This window comes from Electrona antarctica (assembly GCF_951216825.1).
Source record: "Electrona antarctica genome assembly, chromosome: 10".
In the NCBI taxonomy this organism is placed as follows: Eukaryota; Metazoa; Chordata; class Actinopteri; order Myctophiformes; family Myctophidae; genus Electrona; species Electrona antarctica.
The window spans coordinates 12,448,961-12,469,917 of record NC_136791.1 but is presented as its reverse complement, the minus strand read 5'-3'; the positions used below and the strand labels follow the sequence as shown (position 1 = coordinate 12,469,917).

Below are 20,957 nucleotides of genomic sequence, written 5' to 3'. Positions count from 1 at the left end.
GTGTGATTTGATCAAAGTTCTTAGGCTTCATACACCTGTCCACTTTGAACTCCACAATTTGCTTCAGATCCGCTAGCCATCCTGTCCACTGCTGTGAGAAGACGTTGGGTATGGCTTCATCCCATCCAAGCCTCCTCCTGCAGAGCTCCTGCATTATCAGCTTGGCTGGCAGAGCAAATGGTGATATAAATCCTAAAGGGTCATATATAGAGCCAACCACAGACAAGATGCCACGTCTCGTGTGTGGTCTTTCAGGTGCAGTATTTGTGAACTTGAACACATCTGTTTCAACACACCAGTGTAATCCTAAAGCTCTCTCCACTGGCAGATTGTCCTTGTCTAAGTCCAACTCCTTGATTTCTTTGGCCCTGTGCTCTTGTGGAATAGATGTTAACACAGCACGGCTGTTGCTGATCCATTTAGACAAAATGAATCCACCCCTCTGGCAGAGAGCAGTCAGGTCTTTTACTAATTGTACTGCTTCTCGTTCTGTGGGCATGGATTTCAGACAATCATCAACATAAAAGTTGTTATTTACTGTGTTTGTCACCTCAGATGGAAAGTGAGCTCGGTTGTCTTCAGCAGTCTTTCTCAAAGAAAAGTTGGCACAACTTGGTGATGACACAGCTCCAAAAAGATGTACCTTCATTCTGTATTCGGCCAGATCTTGCTGTACATCACCTTCAGGCCACCATAGGAATCGCAGGTAATCGACATGTTCATCCGAGACCTTAACCTGATGGAACATGGCTTTGATGTCTGCCATCAAGGCAACTGGTTCCTGTCTGAATCTGGTGAGGACTCCAATAAGTGAATTAGTCAGATCGGGACCCTGAAGCAGTTGAAAGTTAAGTGATGTTCCTTTAAAGACTGCTCCACAGTCAAAGACCACTCTCAAGGTGCCTTTCTTTGAGTGATGCACACCATGATGTGGGATATACCAGAGTTTTCCATCACTTCGATTCAGCTGGTCCACTGGCACCAATTCAGCGTAGCCACTGTTAATCATGTCTGTGAGGAAAGATGTGTATTCATCATGGAACTTCGCGTCTTTGTTGAACTTGCGTTTCAGGCTCTGGATGCGTTGCTCTGCAGAATTTCGATAAGTGTCCTCTTTTTAAGCAGCCAAAACAGATTCCATTTTGTTTTAAGAAGTCTATTTTCTCCCTGTGGCTCTTTTCCATAATCTGAGGACACCGTTCCAATGTATGGCCACCTCTTTTGCAGAACAGACATGGGTAGTGACTGATGGATGCATTCATTTTCTCTCCTTTTGACTCCGCAGCTGTTATGGGTGTTACTGTTGTTGCAAAACTGCTTCTTGAACTTGACCTTTCTTTTGATTTAACAGTGGTTGAGGTTTTGACAGTTGAAGTCTGCTTAGGGTCCTGGATGTTTCCAAAAAGTGGGTCGGACATTATCATCACTTGTCTTTCGATGAAGTTAACAAGATCAGGAAACATTGGCCGACGACCACCCTCTTTTAGCTCACAGGCCCTGGTCCTCCATATGTCTCTCAGTTTGTATGGCAGTTTCAAAAGAATGGTCCTCATGTTGGAAGTCACATTCATCTCGTCCATGTAGGATAGATTCTCCATAGCATTGCAGCAACCTCGGAGGAATAGAAAGAATGCTTCCAACCCTTTTGCATCCTCTGATTTGATTGTTGCCCAGGCAAAAGCCTTTTCCATATATGCCGTGGCAATCTTATTCTCATTTCCAAAATGCTCTTTGAGCAAATGTTTTGCTCTTGGGTAGCCTTGTGACAGAGGCAGATGTTGGCAGCTGCGGACAAGATTTTTTGGATGCCCTCTTGTATATTGCTCCAAAAAATGTAGACAGTCACCATAATCATCTGTCTTTTTCTCAATTGCCCTCTCAAATGCCCTGATAAAACCTTCATATTGCAATGGATCTCCCTCATAAACCGGAATGTCTCTTTGTGGCAAAGTGGAATGCAGATTCTGTTTGACCAATAGGGCCGTTATGTCATTCTGTCTTTGTAACACATTGGAAATATCACCTTGATCAACAACATTTGTAACAGTAGGTGAAGTACATACAGTTTGACCTTGAACACCCCTTTTCATTTGACCCGGTATGTTTTCAGTTTGCACATTTCGACTGAGGAGAGGGTATTGCAATAATGGAGTTTGCCTGGGGAGAGAGTATTGGGTTAGAGGAGTTGTGTAATGAGTTTTGGTAGTTTTTTCATAAGCCTTTGGCCTTACAACCTGTGGTTGTGGGGGAGGCTTCGTTTCCATTGACACTTTTCCCTTTTGTTGGGTCGTTTGATCAGGTAAGGATGTGTTTGGATTTAATGAAGTCGTTTTCCTTTGAGTAACGGCAGCAGCAGCCGCTCCCTGTATATCTGAGTGCATCCCCAATGATATTCTTGAACCTTTTCTTGATCCCATAGATTCCAGTACCTGGGCCTTTGCATTGGCTGCTGCCAGTTTTGTCTCCATCTCCAGTTTCTCATTTTGCATTCTGAGTTGTTCCTGTTGTATTGTGAATTGTTCCTGTTGTATTCTGAATTGTTCCTGTTGTATTCTTTGCTGTGCTTCAATCTGATGTTTCTTTCCCAAGGCAGCCATCTGTTCCATCAGAGCAGCTTTTTCAGCCTGAGCAATAATGAGAGCAGATGATGTTGATGAAGATGCTTTGGATGTGGTGGATTTGCGTGTGGATTTGGATCTAGAAATATTTGACACACTGTCACCGGGTCCAACATCATCAGAATTGACAATACTCAGGTTTTCACTTTCAACAGGTGTGTGTGTTATTGGTGGTTCATTTTCAACAGTGACATTTTGTGTAATTTGGTGTTTCACTTCTGATAGCCATTTGTGTACATCATGCATGAAATCCTCCAGAATATCAATTTTAGGTTGAAACCACTGATTCTGCCTCTCAATTTCCTCCTCAGGTATTTGCAAAACCACCAGTGATGAATGGTCTGCTCTTGCTTCACCACATAAATGAATTAATTCATCCAAATGACCTTTTACAGCCTCCAAATTGTCATTTGAGTTCATGAGCTCCTTCATTGATTCTCTCAACTTTGCAGCCTTTTTAACTGCCAATCCTCTTGCCTTTTGATACTTATCAACCACCATTTCCAAGCCTTTAGCTGTATGTTTGACAACTCTTTTTTCCTTTTCAGGTTCAATGTTGCCATCTTGTGGCTGAGCATCTCCATCACCACTAGACATGTTGCTGATGAATCACAGCCAGCTTCAAATCCAACTCACCCCAATAGAGCTGTAGCCTGCAGGTGTGTCCAATCACCTATCAGTGTTGGCAGTGAAACAAACAATGTCTGTCCAGTTGTGGCTCTTTTGATGTCCTTTTCACTCGTAGAGCGTCGTTTCTTACTTGAATGTAACGGCAATCCTTCCCTTCCAATGCATATTTGCTCGTTACTTCACAGGTGATGGGAGTGATCCTACGCAGAGTACTAACAGAAACATGAAAGATGAATGTCCAGTCTTAGGTCCAGTTTTGTTGTATTTATTGAGCAGAAGTGAGCAGTTTTAATCATGAACATGAACATACCAGTGATGTTATTGTTGAAGTTTCTCTGTCTCTGTTCTGTTGCTGCTGGTAAGAAACGGTGTGCTCCTACCATTTCCTGTGTCCTATGTGATCTGATTAGTGCACCTGCACCACTGCACCTCTAAATACACACCCAGTGCTGACAAATCTAAAGCCCGCCACCAAGTGTTCAAAAATAATATGCCAACCTAACCAATAATATAGCACCATCATAATGGCTCCTACAAGTAGAAAAACACTATATAAGGCTGCCGTACTTTATACCTCATACTAAAAGTACAGCAGCCATGTGTTCATAAAACAGAAAGATTGGGTATTGGGTAAATGGTGCATTTATATAGCGTCTTTATCCAAGGGTAAGACTGACGTTATGTATCTTTCAGGACCTTTCACTGCTTCGTCTCAACCATTACTCAATGGCTCTGGTCTCAGACCCCGCGGTGGATATTTTGACATTCCGTTTTTTTTTTTTTTTTGGAATGTTGCCACTACTGTTGAACAGGTTCATCTCGATGTTCTGGGCATCTTTGTAATGTTAGTGTTAGTAAAAAGCAGGTAAAAGAGTAACGTTTGACTTGAGGCAGACTAACATCAGTCACTCTACCGTTCACTGTAGTAGAAGAGGTGCGCCTGGTGAGGGTTTAAACCCCGCAGCTATGTCGAGTCCGCCTACAGGAAATACGTAAGCTGCGACCATGAGACCCGTTTCTGAATTCGTCTATATATGGATCGTGATGGACTGATGGCCATATATGGTGAAGTGATGTGTCACTAGGCGTGAGGGACTGATGGCCATATATGATGGTGTGATGTCAACTGGTCATTTCAATAAGTAGTGACTGCTAAGCCCTCAGGGACATCTTGCTAGGAACCCCAAGAGGGTGACAGGTCATCTGTTGACATGGTGTCCACGACCGGGACATCCTCAGCTTCAGTTGTGCGCATGAAGACTTGAAGACACGGGCAGCTGTGGCTCAGGAGGTAGAGCAGGTCGTCCAATGATCTCTCGGTCGGCAGTTTGAATCCCAGCTCCTCCTGTCCACATGCCGAAGTGTCCTTGGGCAAGACACTGAACCCTACATTGCCTCCAATGAGTTGGTCGGTGTGAGCTCGCCACCATTGGTGTGTGAATGTGGGAAGTGAGGACGATGGCGTCAACTGTTCGCCGCTCCCAATGTATGAATGAATTAACCATTGTAAAGCACTTTGAGCACTTGGAAAAGCGCTATAAAAATGCAATTCTCTTTATAATTTTTATCCCACGGTTTTGTAACCCATTTTTCACCCTTGTGTCAATTATCTAATGTGATCCTGGGCTCTAAATGGTAAATGGTGCATTTATATAGCACCTTTATCCAAGGCGCTTTACATAGATTGTGCATTACATTCACCCATTCACACATACATTGATACACCGATTGCGGCGGAAGCGATGCAAGGTACCAACCAGCACATCGGGAGCAATTTGGGGTTCAGTGTCTTGCCCAAGGACACTTCGACATGTAGCCAGGAAGAGCCGGGATTCGAACCGCCGACCCATGGATCATTGGACGACCTGCTCTACCTCTTGAGCCACAGTCGCCCCCGGGCTCTATACACACCCTCCGCCAACCTAGTCCCCAAATATGGGGGACATGGGGAGAGCAACAGACTTGAACTCATGCTTCCTTCATGCCTGAGTGTCCAAGTTGCTCCTTTACACCTGGGGGGTTTCCCTGGTTGGACGTAGCGCATGGAAGGAACACGTTATTCCAACCAGTTCCTTTTCCCTCCATCAGGCGCCCCAGCTGGCCAGGGGGAGGCAGTTTAGAGATAAAAAAAATGCAATTCATTATTATTATTATTGAAAGTATAGCCAAACCATGGCTTGCCCCAGGATTAAAGTCATCAAGGTTACATTTAACTTAATTATGACAAGACATTATTTTATGGACATCAAAACTAGACTGTAAGATCCTTCTCAATAAATGTAAAGCAAAACATAATAGCTATTTATGGGTTTCAGCCTAATTATTTCATAATTTATGCTAAATGACAAAAGGTTGAATAATTTAGTCATGGCAAGATACGAATTTCAGGACATGTCAGAGTCTAAGAGAGACTCATTGACTAAATGTGAAAAATGTAGAAATGTCCTTATTTCGACTTTTGCAAATTATGCAAATTAAAAAGGTGGCATGATTGCACCATGGTAACAGATTTCTATACATCACAGACATAGACTCACCTTTCTAAGTTAAGTAAAGCAAAGTTATAGTAATTTCTTGTGTTGGGGAATATTTAGCCAATTATGCTAATTTATTACTACTATAGGCCTACATGTTTATATACTTTTATAACATACTTTTATATGTCATAGCATTTGTGTGTGTGTGTATAATTATAAGTGTGAATAAACTTAATTGTAACATACACTGACACCACGCTAGACAGGAACGCCCAAAAACGTCACATCCGGTTTTAGCCTGGGGTAAGAATTTTCTATGGCTGCCAATGCAACTTGGTCCAATCCTTAATCACATACGGACAAACATCTATGCCAATGCTATCTAACTTGCGGAGGTAGCGTGCCTTGTCCACGGGCAACAGATCTTTCAACGTATGGCATTGCAAATACATTTGATAATCGCTACTCTGCTCAATATTGTTTTTAAAATGCCGCAAATTGCATTGCAGTAAACGAGAGCAAATCACAACTTCCCCCGGTTGTGGGCGGAGTCACAGTTTGAGGCGCTGATTACGCGCCGTGGTGTCAGTGTATATAACATCTACAGTAAACTGCACAAAATCCTACTCTGCATATAATGGGAGTTAATGGGGAAACAATGATTGTCCCCAAAAAGTATTAAAGCTACTCATTTAAAAATGCTATCATGTCTCAAAGTACTTATATGGACCCAACAAACAAAATGGTAACAAATAGATTTTGCCACCAAAAATGTCCCTCACTTCTGGTCTGGCCCATGGACTACTTGTGCTTGATATGGCAGTGGTGTCCATTACCTTTAATCCTCCCGGCACTAAAACATATCGTCATTACGTCACCATCGAAAACCAATTACACCCTGGCATTGGGTCCTTTAATCCACATCTTTATTACGTCATCATTGAGAGCTAGTTGTACCAGTTATACCCTGGTCATATGCTGCTACGATACACATACGCATCAAACGGGGCATATGCAAAGTAACCACATTATACCACTAATCAACTTACAAATTACATATACATATACATAGCTGAGATTTGACAGTTTGTTGCGGTCGACAGTACTTGCGCGCTCTGCTTGCGCACTAGTAGGTAATTTATGGACTATTTGTGTGCAACAAGCAAGTGTCGAGTGCCTACTTTCTGCCGTGACTTTAGTCACGGTCTCGAACCTCGGGACCAAGCATGTACCGAACTGAACATGCTTGGGTACCGGGTACCTATCGCCGGTTCCCACAGACGCAGTCACACGCTATGTGATATATTTTCTTCCCTTTTTTTTTTATGTTTTTTTGTGGCTTTCGCCTTTATTTTATATTTTTTATGGACAGACAGACAGTAGGCTGACAGGAAATGGGGAAAGAGATGGGGGGGAAGACATGCAGTAAAGGCCATCGGGATCGGGAGTCGAACCCGCGGCACACTGCCAGACTGGATTACCAGCCAAGGTGCCTGGACCACTGAGCCACGGCCCAGGCATTTTCTTCCCTTTTAACAGAAAGTTGGCGCCGGGTGACAGACACGCTGCGTGTGTGTGTGTGGCTCAACTGTTGAATAAAGGAGAGGATGTTACTCTATTCATTCCGTCTTAAATTGACTAGGCCCTTAAATTGATTTAGGCTTAAAGAAATAAAGCAGGGGTTTTCAACAGTGTGGTCCGTGGACCACTGGTGGTCCGTGAAGGCATTGCATGTGGTCCCTGACCATGCATTTAGTAATGTAGCAAAGTATTTTTAATTTTCTTCCATGGAACAGTGCACTAAACCTTTCTGCACTGTTCCATGGAAGTGCGTCAATGTTATTAGAATTACTGGGAAGTCTGAGGTTAAGAAATTCCAAGGAAAAGGGAGATATAATCTCAAGAAGGGTAAGTGTACCAGCTTGCCTGATTGAGTCATCATTATTACTTGCGCAAGCAGAGCGTGCAAGTAATAGTTTTCGTCCAGCGCTTCGATGCGTATGTCGCCGTTTGATGTGTATGCGTGTGCCAGCGTATGACGTAATGACTACTTGTGCTTGATATGGCAGTGGTCACGGTGTCAGATTACATACATGTATACATAGGGGCATTACCTTTAATCCTCCCGACACTAAAACATATCGTCATTACGTCACCATCAAAAACCAATTACACCCTGGCATTGGGTCCTTTAATCCACATCTTTATTAAGTCATCATTGAGAGCCAGTTATACCCTGACGTCAAATGCTGCTACGATACATACGCATCAAACGGGGCATACGCAAAGTAACCACAGTATACCGCTAATCAATTTACAAATTACATATACATAGAGGCATTTCCTTTAATCCACCCGACACTAATCGACATATACGTCACCATCGAAAGCCGTCACTCATCCGTGTTAATTACAACATTACGTAATTGATTGTTGTTAATTACGTAACGAAAGAATGAATTTGAAATGCTTAACTTCAACAGTTCTTGCTTCAACAGAAGAACATGATATGAAGGTAATTCATGTTCTTCTTTCACAGAGAAGCTGATATTTGACAGTTTGTAGCGGTCGACAGTACTTGCGCGCTGCACTAGTAGGCCATTATGGCCTACTTGTGTGCAACAAGCAAGTAGGCACTCGGCAGAGTGCAGTTCTAGTTATTATTGTCATTATTCCAAGTTCGGAAGTTCCCACAGGAACGCACCCAGGGTGCCGGCCCGATTCCGGCGAGCCGCCCCGCGTCCGAAACGGTTGAGAAATGACAGAGTTACCGTGTGGGGGTCCCTCTACTGCATGTATACCCTCTACTGTACTGTACTGTACTGTACTGTACTGTACTGTACTGTACTGTACTGTACTGTACTGTACTGTACTGTACTGTACTGTACTGGCACACCCGAAATCACCATACAGTTAATATGTGCGTGTGTGTTTGTGTGTGTGTTAGGTTGCACGCAGGTGGTGAAAAACAACCATGCTGTTTTCGTACTCAGACGCACCCACCCACCCACCAACATAGCTCCGACTAAAAAAGCTCCTCCCGAGTAAGTGTGTCAGTGGTTCTCAAATAAGGCCCTCAAAATGTACCGTATATCAGCCATGTGAAATCTTGATCATCTATTGATCATCTATATGCCAGTTATTAACTAGCCTAAATATATAGCCTATTTTTTCTGGGGACCCCTGGAACCCCCCCAAGGGAGTTCCCGGACGCCGGACCCCACTTTGAGAACAACAGTTGGTAGCTGACTAGCCTGCCCAGCCACCCACCCACCGGTAGAGTTTTGCAGTGTCATCCTTACTCTGAAATTCCTTTTGTCAAAATCATAATGATTGACATCACGATCACATGAGTCATGACGACAATCTGTATCTCTAGTCTGTACACAGTACAAATCCAAAGTGTTTTAACTCTCCGAGTGCACAAATGATCCATTTGCTGCTCCATTGTGTTATCTCAGATAACTTCCACACTTGACAGCTTTCAAGGAGGAGCACGGGTCACGAAGAATGCTGAGTCATAGCAACGACGTGAGTCCGCCTGACGACGTGACGTCGTGTGCGTTCGGCAGCAGTCAACCTAGAGATCCATTCGGATCAGTGGTTTTGCTGATCCGGTCTGGGCTCTGGTTATGTGTTATGTGTGCGGGCAAACGACCGGATACAGTAGGGCTGGCTCTAGAGCGGATTACGCCGTTTGATTAGGAATAGGAACCAGGCTTTCCACGGGTACTGCGGAAAGCCTGCCTGTTTATTGGCAGTACTAGGTAGGAGCTGTGGAGAGTTCAGTCACTCACTCGCTGCTGGTTTCACACACAGGTCAACTACAACACAGGACTGAACTGAACTGGACCAGAACCTAAACATCAACTCACTTCTTCATCCTCTCTTCGCCATTTTATTAACTGGAATATCAGTTAATGGTTGCCGCGTTTGTTTAATTTTTAGTTTTAGTTTTTTAAACGAGAAAGCCTTGGTTGTAGGGGGGCTGCAAACACCTCCCCGGGACTCATTTAGTTGTATTATATCACGTTAGCTAACTAGATATTAGCAAGTGATGAGCAAGGGGCCTTCGCTCGGAACCTGGACGGTCATCTAAAGACAGCAAACAGGCGCATCGGATCCGTTCTTCTCTTATTGGGTCGAGATTGAACGCTAGCTGTGTTTTGAGGACGATAGACAATACCTTGCTTCCTAGCTACACACAACCAGGTGCTGCTGTAGCCTGCCAGTAACAGACAGACACACCACCACCACGCGTCAGTTGACGGCACGTTTGTGCAATGGGCTTGCTGTCTCAAGGCTCACCGCTGAACTGGGAAGAAACCAAGAAGTATGCTGACCATGTGAGGAAGCATGGCATCATTCAGTTTCTCAACATCTACAACAAAGTCAAGGAACGCCAGAAAGACGTTTTAAAATGGGGCGATGAGGTAAGGAGAAGTTTAAACTGTGATAGTTTAAGTTTTGTGAATGCTGCCTGCAGCTGCTTGCTTAGTGCTTACTGTACGTGTTGCTGCCTTTTGTAACTCATCATGCAACATGATCTGTCGCTCACACTCACCCATCGTGTCATGGGGATGTGTGTGTAATCAATGGTGTTGGTGAATGTATTTACATTACATAAAAACTGCCATTTGCATAGCTTGTCTGTCTGTGTTCTAGTCTGTATAAATAAAGGTCCTGTTCGCTCTGTATAATATTAATAAACACAGCCTCTGGTTATTCTGAGCGTATACCAGTCACCAAGTTGCAATAATAAGTTAATAACCCCTTTCAAAATTATTAAAAACAGGTAGGTATTATAGATATGCACCTTGAGACTTTGAACAAAGTTTGTATTCTCCTAATAACTACATCCAGTTCATTTGATCACTAAATCAATATTAATTAGTGTATTGACACAACTAAGAATACATTTTATTTTAACTTTCTGGAGTATTTGGAAAGTTAAACTGTTAAATAGGTAGATTGAAGTTTGTATTTTAAATGTTTTAATAGTTAATAGTAAACATAATAAATGCTGGTGTCTTTATAAACATTTGGCGGTACATTTCCACAGAGGCTAGAGTAAAATATAGGCCTTTGTGTGCCTCAGCCTCAACACAGTGCTTTGATTTCAAACAACGTGGAATGTTGTTGTTATAGAATTAATCCCCCTTTCAGACCGGGGATTACAGGCTACCAAGAGTCAAAGTCAAGGAAAACTAATTGAATTGGAATTGATGTGCTGGCATCACATTTTCATCTTGACAATATGGTTGTATAATATTTATTGGCAGCATATTGGTTCTACAAATTATGTCGTTTCTCTTTGTGGGATATAGTCATACTTAAAATGTTAGAGCTTCAAGTGTTAGTAGGAATAGGTCTGTACAGTAGTTTTGGTGAATGATATGGTAACGCTTTATGGTGTATTTTTGTATTTTATTCAAGGTGGAGTACATGCTGATTGAAATGGACGAAAAGAATGAAAAAGTTCATCTCGTTCTGAATGGAGAAGAGGTTTTGGACACGCTTCAAGATAAAGGGGAAAATGCAAACCCTAAGTAAGATACTTTCATACAACAAATCTAAGTTCACTGATTCATAAGTGTGCCGGAATTTTTCAAAATAAAGTCGCTAGAGCGCCCTGCAGATGAGGCAGATTTTACTCTGAAAAGCCCCGCCTTCCCTTTCCCCCCCAAACCGAGAGGTATAATTTTCCATTACTATCTCACGCTGTCACATCTGATCTCTCTCTCTCTAGAAGTGTTTATATTCCAAACGAGATGCTTGGTTAAGAAATGAGGACAGAACATTCTGTTCAAAACCATGGACAGCGACATAGATTTAGAGAGAAAAGACCGTTTTGCCGGGCCGTAAACCAAGGAAGCTTTGAGAAGGAAAGGACACCCGGAAGTCGGCAGAATGCACTGGAGTGATGAGAGCTCAGTGACCAGCTCATGAACAAACACTATTTCTGAATGACTGAGACCTTTTGTAAAGTAATCGCTTCTGCTGTGTTGCTTTTCGATGTGTACACTGTCATTTTTATAGAGGTATGGTATCTAAAGTGCACAAAGTATCTTTCGGAACGTACCAAGTATCGCAAGACTTCCCACCGTTTCCTGTCTGGCAGCCAAATCACGCGATCCCTCGGAGCCAGAAACGATACCTGCTGCTGTTTATATCCTCAGATAAAATTATATACTATGCACATCGAAAAGCAAGTGATTAGAAAACAACCTGTGATATGTCTTCGTTTATATTCCTGAACCGATTATATGACAAAGGTCTCAATTGTTCAGAAATAATATTTGTTATGAGCTGCTCCAGCCGGCTCCATTCACTGCCATGTATTCATTGAGCTTCCGGTGTGAGTTTGGCTCCTATGAAAGTGTCCATGAAAATGTCATGGCGACCATTTCCTTTCTTTCTCAAAGCTTCCTTGCCGTAAACAAGGAAGTGAACGGCTGCGTGCATGTGCAAAGCATGATGCTGAGCGCTGCACAAGGCGTTGTCTAGCAACCCCTGTCAAAAATAGATTTTAGCTATCCGTTTTTATATAATTAAAAAGACCCTAAGACGTCCCTACACGTCCTGGGCTTATCGATCCCTACCCTTTAGTAGTTAGATGCGTACTGTACACTTGTACTTAACCTATGGCTAAGTACAATTGTACACTCTGTGACCTTTCAGGTGGATTGCATAAAGATCGACTGTGAGTTATCACTAAAGTAAAGATTGACAGTGCAAATATTAATTTAAGTACGCCACATATGTGAGATGCTAGAGGCTGAAAAATAATATGTATGCTATAAGTGGAGTAAAGCACAACCCACTCAGTGCGCAAACGCAACGCAAAAGCGGTAAACACATTGTCACATGTCTACCTGCCTGAACGCAAACATCCCAGTAGTGTAGCTCTGTTCCCTGTGCATCCAGCTCCCTCTGGGAAATGCTGAATACAACTTTTTAAAACAAACAAAACAACTGTCAACAACATTGTTTTAGTAAATCAATAGTAGTATAATGCATATAATAAAATACATTGTAATACAGAACATTTGCAAAAGCAATAGCATTAGGACCACAGTTTCCAAGGCATTACAATATGCATGTATGTGTGTTTGTGAGTAGTAGTAATATGAGAGGAAAAAATACTTGTTTTGTTTTAGAATACTTGAGGACAATTTGTTAGTAAATGTATGGATCAGAATTACATAGAATACTTGTGGAGATGGTGATATACAAATAATAAATAAGAGGTTAGAGAAAATAAATACCAAATATATAACCTGTGCAGAAGCTATAAAGACTTTCTCTTTTTGCACAAAAGTGTCTAATTCTAATCTAACAGGATTTTCTTCCACTGTCTGAATGTGTTTGTACAAACCCATGAGTGTTATGCTTACTAGCTGCAAATGACGTTGGACCAAATCTGTGGAGCCAACTTAACCCGGGGGAAATACCAGTGTCAGTGGGAATAGAAGAGCCCATGCATTCCACATTACTGCCTCTCTGTCGCACATACTGAAGAGCATGCCCCAGTGCACAAATGCCTTGCACTCATTTTTGGCCTGTGGCTATAATGGCATAAGATAAAGGCATACAAAACATTGAGGCTGTGTGTTTACTTAATCTGAATGGTCAAAGTGATACCACGCCCTGATACACTGTAAACCCAGAGTCTTAATTTAACTGTGAGGGTGTACAAATGTACAAGTGTTTACACTCTCAGAGTTGCAAACGGATAAATGAACACTGAGGATTTGTACTTGGGCCTTTTCTTCATAGCCTTATCTTTTATCGACCTCTAAACATTGAACCGCAATGTTTTCATTGTGTGTGTGTGTGCAGCCACCCTACCCTCTGGAGGCCGGAATATGGCAGCTACATGATCGAAGGGACCCCTGGACAGCCGTATGGAGGGACCATGTCGGAGTTCAACACTGTAGAAGATAACATGGGAAAGAGACGACAAGAGGCTTCGTCGGAACTGAGTGACAATGAAACACTTTGCACCATCACCTCATTTCCAAGGTAGATGCACAGCACTGAAACTATAGTTTCTCCCTACCACTCTCAAAGGCCATATTTGGAAGATTTCTTTTACTTGATCTTGTGGCGTCACGAGCACCGCATCACGAACAAACTGTATATTAGAATTTGGTGTATCACATTGTGACTCTTGTATCACAATATGTATCACAGCATGAGCAGCATGAGCAGCGTGAGCAGCGTGAGCTTCCTGATATCCCACATATATCAAAAGTGAAAACTCAAAATGGCACATTATTTCTTTCAAAACAGGCTGGGCTGCCCAGGTTTCACAAAGCCAGAATGCCGGCCAACTCCAGTTGAAAGGGGTGTGTCCAAATCGTTGTTTTTCCCGGACGAAGCCATAAACAAACACCCAAGATTCAGGTAGGCTTTTACTTGCTGTTCTAGGTAACCTCATTGTCATCTGTCCCATTGGCCCTAGCAACAGTACAACTCAATGGGAAAAACACAAGAGTTCATAACAGGATGCAGCCATGGAAAGCTTAAACTCATCGGGCTAAACTGGAAAAGTTAGTTGATTAATGGTTTGTTTCTCTTGTCTTAATAAAGTTGAATGAATAAAGCTTTATTACGTCTATAGTAAGAATACCAGCACTCACGTAGTATCCTGGAAGGATTAAAGCTTTAATCCTTCCAGGATACTACGTGAGTGCCTATAGACTGTATCTTCCAGAACCGTGCACCCGTGACATTATGACGTGGAAATACTCAACCGAGTGCTTGCTTTTGCCTTCTTCTTAAAGCTTTATTAAGCCATTAAAATCGGTAAAGCATCAGTGTCATTAAAAAAAGAATATATCTTTTTTTACATTTTTGAAAAATCTTGAAAGTGTGAGAACTACTACATTTGTAGAATCTGCCCATAGACTGTAAGAATCTGCCTCAGGTCTTGTTGCTACAAGAATGTTGCAAGAACTGTTAATCTTCCTGTTCAAGACAGGTTTTATAAGTGAAACTACTGTATGTGAATCATGTGAATGAAAATGTGTTCATTTAAACGTCTGTGTCATCATGAGCCATTCATGAACAATCTGTTGTTTTTGCATGTCTACAGTAGTCCGTCAAGCAGGCCTTTTCAGAGAACTTTGCCCTCATTTACAGAGCTTATAGAATGCCTAGTGTCTAGTTAACCTACTTGAGGTTGTTCAATAATTGCACCAAATTAAAAACTAACAATTCCATTTGAAACAAAAGTTATACTGTTTGCGACATAGTAAATGTTATTATACAGTGACTGATGAAATAATTTGAATCTGGAGGATTTCACTAGTTTTATTATACACCTGTACATTTCTTAGCTAACACTTCTGATTTTTATATTAATAGGTGTAGGTATGTATGTCGTATGTGTATCGTGCACTGACATGATTTGTTTTCTCCAGTAACCTTACCAGAAATATACGTCACAGAAGAGGTGAGAAAGTGGTGATCAACGTGCCAAGTAAGTTACATGAGACAAGACAATTCCAAACCATTTTCACTTTAAAATAAATGAATATACGCACATCAAATGGGTGCTGGGCCAATACAGCTAAAGGTGGTTGCACACTGGGCGCGTTTTTCGGAAAACCGATGGAAAAACGCTGCTAGAAATCCGAAAACACGTCTAGTGTGCAGGGACCATAACATTGAGGTCAAAATTGACCTGAAGATCCCTAGAAGGTTGACATGTTGTAAAGTTTTTGCAAATAAGGTGGTTATTTTCCATGTAGCTAGAGTGTGGCCTCTACGCCTCTTGATTCAATATTATTGTCCCAAAATTAACTCTCCCAATGTAATGGCCAGTGTCATGCACATGGTATTGTAACATTAGTTACATGATTTTGCATAATGCCCTGTTAGCTCTCATCACTGTTGATGTAGGCAGTGTTAACAGCTTTAGGTTTGATGAATGTATACTGAAAAGTCCTTCTGCACACCTACAAAGGACAGGTGCGTCGGATAACAGGAACTGATATGTTGCATGCCGGATGAAGGTCTGACGACCGAAACGTTGCAATAAAAACCAACCTAAGTGAAGACAGTGTTGTGGGATTCTCTTTTTTCTACCTATCAGGTTTGATGAATGAACATAATTCTATATTGATATTATTTTTGCAATGTTTCAGTATTTAAGGACAGGAACACCCCATCACCATTTGTTGAGAAGTTTCCTGAAGATGACGGGGAGGCAGCCAGGGCAGCGCTCCCAGACCACATCTACATGGATGCTATGGGCTTTGGAATGGGCAACTGCTGCCTTCAGGTATTAAAAACCAAACACCATCACTATACATTTTGTGACGGCCTGACGGGTTAGGATCAGGGGTTCTCCAACAGTTTCATGTCAAGGACCCGCAAATTTATTACATAGACTCCACTTTGAGAACCAGTTCTATAGGCAAGAACGATCCTATTTGCAAACATCCTGAATGTCATCTGTTTTCAGGTGACATTCCAAGCTTGCAGCATTGAAGAAGCAAGGTACCTTTATGACCAACTAGCAACATTCTGCCCCATAGTGGTAAGTAGTAGTTAAAGGTGTCATCTTTATGAATTTTATGTTATGTTATGTTAAAAGCAGTAAAACACGACAAGAATTCACACAACAAGTCTTGATGGCCTTGGGTGAAAGGTTTAAGTGGACTTAACTGGAACCTGCTGTGTAAAAATGCAACAATGTATTGTGAAATATTGATCTTAAAGGTATAGTTCACCAAAAATGTTGTTTTAAGTGTTTAAAGGTATTTAAACCCACTTTGACCTGAGATCAGATTCTAAAAATGTCTTCTACATCCTGACAGTTTTCTGAAAAAGCTATGTTTCTATGTCAGTCGTTCTTCGATTTTTCAAAAGTAGCAGACCTACAAGCTCGTAGTGCGCCACTCGGTGGTGCGCTATGAGCTTGTAGATCTGCTATTTTTCAATAGCTAAAGCATAACATAATGCTAACACCAAAAGGGGTTCCCGCACAAAATGGGTTAATTCAAATATCACTACCAGTGGTGTCATGCTCGTAGAACGCAGTACCACGCTGTGGTACCAGTAATGAAATTGAAACATCCCACTTGAAATGAAATGTGCTCAGAATAACTTGGTTTTGAAACTTTGACTTTTCCTTTTGAAACAATATACTGTATTCTGTTTTTAACAGATGGCTTTGAGTGCTGCCTCTCCCTTCTACAGAGGTTATGTGTCAGACATTGATTGTCGCTGGGGAGTTATTTCTGCCTCAGTGGATGACAGGACACAGGAAGAGAGGGGGCTGAAGGTGAGGTTAACTGGCCATAGACGTATAATATACGTCTATGTTTACGTTTATATTATAAAGGCTAGATGGCTCAAGGCGGAGTTTCCGACGTAGTTCACCCAGCGGCCATCTTGCCTCGGGGCTACAGTACAGTATGTTCTATGGCAGCTCAAACAAAAATACTACTCGCTCAAATCTTGACTGATTTACAAACGGGGTGGTTTGTTACAAATGTTATCAATGTTATGATTCAGGATGCTTTTTTTTTAAAACAATTTTTATCCCACGATTTTGTAACTCATTTTTCACCCCTGTGTCAATTATCTAATGTGATCCTGGGCTCTACACACCCTCCGCCAACCTAGTCCCCATATATGGGGGACATGGGGAGAGCAACAGACTTGAACTCATGCTTCCTTCATGCCTGAGTGTCCAAGTTGCTCCTTTACACCTGACAGGGGGAGTTTCCCTGGTTGGACGTAGCGCGTGGAAGGAACACGTTATTCCAACCAGTTCCTTTCCCCTCCATCAGGTGCCCCGGCTGGCCAGGGGGAGGCAGTTTAGAGACCAGGATTACTGCATGTTTTTTGTGAGGGTACCTACCCTAGGGGTCACGGGAAGAACACCAGTTCACACGGGTGTGATTTTTTAAAATATGAACATCATATAAAAGCATATAAGTATGCGGACGTCTCTGACGTTTATAACAAACCAAACCATTTGAAAATCGGTTGAAAATTATGGTCATTTAAAAAGTACATGCCCCATAGACACAATGTTATGCGGGCCCGAAGTAAGATGGCCACCACGTAGTGACGTCGTTCTCCATTGGCCAGCAGCGTGGGTGAGCCATCTAGCCTTTCTTATATATCTATGGATCTGGCCTCTAACTATAGACAAACAGTGCACCTACACTTCCCCCTGCTCCCATAACCACTTATCCCATTAAGACCTGAGACCCCATTAAGACCTGAGACCTGAGGATCACCAAACCGTTCCCGGGACCACATGGAGGTAGTCTCGGGACCAATTGAAGTGTACTCAGATATTTTTGAGAACCACTGTTCTAAATCCTAAGAGTTTTCTGAAAAACGTATATATGGATACTTTCCCGGTTTTAATGGGTTAATAATACTTTGTTCAACGGTGTCCCTAAGGCCCAAACCACACCAGCTACTCGCAACTCCTTGCCACAAAACAAACCTGGTGTGTTTTTTTCACCAAAAATAGCAGATCTGCTATAATTGAATGCTCGCCTATTATGATATGCCCAGAATGGGATTGCTAGGGTTTAATAATAATGCCCTTTTCATTTTGCAGCCTTTACAAAACAACAAGTACCGAATCTTCAAGTCAAGATATGATTCAATCGACAGCTACCTGTCCAGCTGTGGTGAAAAGTACAACGACATTGATCTCACAATAGACGAGGAGATCAACAAACAACTTCTAGGAGCAGGTACAGACATTTGGATCGACATTTCAAAGTCAAAATGGACTGCCGAAAAGGACAAACAGTACACTATGAATGGGCATGCATGATCACCAAAGTATGTGAAAGGTTTCATATACACTTTATTATCAACCATAAAATACTCAACTCAGCTGTTCATTAACAGGGATTGACAAGCTACTGGCCCAACACATAGCTCACCTCTTCATCCGAGATCCCCTCTCGCTCTTTGAGGAGAAAATCAACCTGGATGATGAAAAAGAGTCTGATCACTTTGAGGTAAGACTCTCAATAATTCCTTACACTAGTTATGAAGGCTTTTGCCTGGAATTCGTCCTTGTGTACATTGACTCAGCCTCTTATAATTTCTTGTAGAATCTACAGTCGACCAACTGGCAGACGATGAGGTTCAAACCGCCACCTCCAAATTCAGATATTGGCTGGAGAGTTGAGTTCCGCCCTATGGAGGTAATCAAAAACTGCAAACGATTACTAAACAACTTTTGCATTGGCTTTGGGTGTATATTTAAACGCGATTACGTAGATGTAATCTACGTAGATGTGTGTATATATATATATATATATATATATATATATATATATATATATATAGATATCTCTCTCTCTCTCTCCCCGTCAGGCTGGATTGGCAGCCTAGGTGCCTGGATGTCTACGCCAGCATTTTTCATTTTTATTTTTTTTATAATTCTTTTTTTTGTTCCAGGTTCAACTAACTGATTTTGAAAATGCTGCATATGTGGTGTTTGTCGTCCTGCTAACCAGAGTGATCTTGTCCTACAAACTGGACTTCCTGATCCCCTTGTCAAAGGTGAAAGCATCCCCACCTTTCTAGCACATATCTATACAGTTATCCTATAGTAAGGTGTAAACAAGCATTGCATTGATTATGCAGTATTGTCTTTGTAGCAACTTTTCCAACAATAGTCTGATATGCAGATACATTGTTACATTAGGTTGACGAAAACATGAAGGTTGCCCAGAAAAGAAACGCTGTGCAGGAGGGCATGTTCTACTTCAGGAAAGACATCTTCAAAGGTGGGTAAAAAAAATAAATATATATATATATATATATATAGGCCTAAATACAACTTCAAATACCATATCATGGTGTGATCAGCTGATTAATTTTCCTTGATAACGTACAGGCTGCTGCAACCCAGGCCTTGATGGCACGTCATCGGCTCAGAACGGCCTGGAGATTGATGGTGATAATGAGGAGTACACACTGATGAGTATAGATACAATCATCAACGGAAAGGTGATTATGGCTCTTAATTCTTTTTGTTATAATTTATAATATTTTTTGGTATTTCTTTACCACATGAAACCGAGAGTCCCTTTGTTGGGCATTTCGAGGCAAATGTTCAGCCAAAATATGCAAAAATAGACAAAGGCATCACAATGCAACTCATTGTGAGCTTGTAGATCGGCTATTTTCTAAGAAGAATTATGGTTTAGAGGGGAAAAATGAGGGGACCAAGTATGGCCCACTGGGGGACCCCAGTAAACTTAATTATAGACGGTTTAAGTGGTTAATAAACTAACAAATCATACTTTCTACCACTAGGAGGGAGTATTTCAAGGGCTTATCCCAATCCTCAACTGCTACCTGGAAAACATGGAAGTGGATGTTGATACCAGGTGCACCATTCTGAATTACCTGAAACTCATCAAGAAACGTGCCTCCGGTATGTTGACAGACACTTCAGCCAAAGAAGCCATGAACCAAACTCTGTGTTCCATTGTAATATTTCTGTACCATTGTCCATTACATTTACCTTCTTTCTCTCCTCGTTTCAAATAGGGCAACTGATGACCATGGCTAAGTGGATGAGGGCATTTGTTGGAGAGCATCCCCAGTATAAGCAGGACAGTGTTATAACTGACAAGATCAACTATGACTTTCTGAGGAGGTGTGACAGGATTGCAAAGGGAGAAGAGAGATGCCCTGAACTGATTGGAGACCCTGTCAACCGATTCAAATGAGAATTGTGTTGTCGCACATAAACACAAGCATGCTAAGAATGACCAAATGATGTGGCGGGATGTAAAAGTGGTCCAAACAGGTGGCAGTTTAAGATATTACAGGACGCTAGGTGTGCATCTTGAATCAAAGTTGTATATATTGTATCAGATTTTTATGGTAACAAAAATATTTTAATAGGGTGAAGATGTGAAAGATGTGTTATAGCGTTCAGATGTACATATTTCTCTTCTGTTTATGGTAAACTTAAGCCTTATCTGTGTGTGAATGCAGCCTAATTTATACGTAAATGCTCTGCATTTCAACGTGCAGTACATTCACACATCAGTGGCAACCATGCAAGGTCCATTGGGATCAGTTAGGGATTCAGTGTCTTGCTGAAGTCAGTGTCTTGATGAACCAGAAATCTTCCGGTTTCCAAATGGCCACTCTACCTCCTGAGTCACAGCCGCCCCCGAACTTTATCATTCATACGACTGCCTCGCTCACCATAAATATC

General features: G+C 41.8%; 1 protein-coding gene across 2 annotated transcripts in view; it reads left to right on the top strand.

Annotated features, from left to right (window-relative positions):
• The first annotated feature begins 9,509 nt into the window (after positions 1–9,509).
• Positions 9,510–20,957, top strand: part of gclc (glutamate-cysteine ligase, catalytic subunit) — a 12,008-nt gene continuing 560 nt past the window's right edge. Inside the window, exons 1-16 of one of the 2 annotated variants that reach the window (XM_079512601.1) lie at positions 9,510–10,158; positions 11,162–11,274; positions 13,568–13,750; positions 14,021–14,134; positions 15,154–15,212; positions 15,880–16,016; positions 16,200–16,274; positions 16,905–17,021; positions 18,321–18,459; positions 18,620–18,732; positions 18,829–18,921; positions 19,178–19,282; positions 19,428–19,509; positions 19,620–19,732; positions 20,042–20,162; positions 20,279–20,957. The exon at positions 20,279–20,957 is cut by the window's right edge and continues 560 nt beyond it. In XM_079512601.1, coding sequence (XP_079368727.1) covers positions 10,009–10,158; positions 11,162–11,274; positions 13,568–13,750; positions 14,021–14,134; positions 15,154–15,212; positions 15,880–16,016; positions 16,200–16,274; positions 16,905–17,021; positions 18,321–18,459; positions 18,620–18,732; positions 18,829–18,921; positions 19,178–19,282; positions 19,428–19,509; positions 19,620–19,732; positions 20,042–20,162; positions 20,279–20,460 — 1,896 coding nt within the window. In that variant the 5' untranslated portion in view covers positions 9,510–10,008 and the 3' untranslated portion in view covers positions 20,461–20,957. Of the gene's footprint in view, positions 10,159–11,161; positions 11,275–13,567; positions 13,751–14,020; positions 14,135–15,153; positions 15,213–15,879; positions 16,017–16,199; positions 16,275–16,904; positions 17,022–18,320; positions 18,460–18,619; positions 18,733–18,828; positions 18,922–19,177; positions 19,283–19,427; positions 19,511–19,619; positions 19,733–20,041; positions 20,163–20,278 lie in introns of both variants that reach the window. The other variant, XM_079512602.1, reaches the window with a different exon arrangement.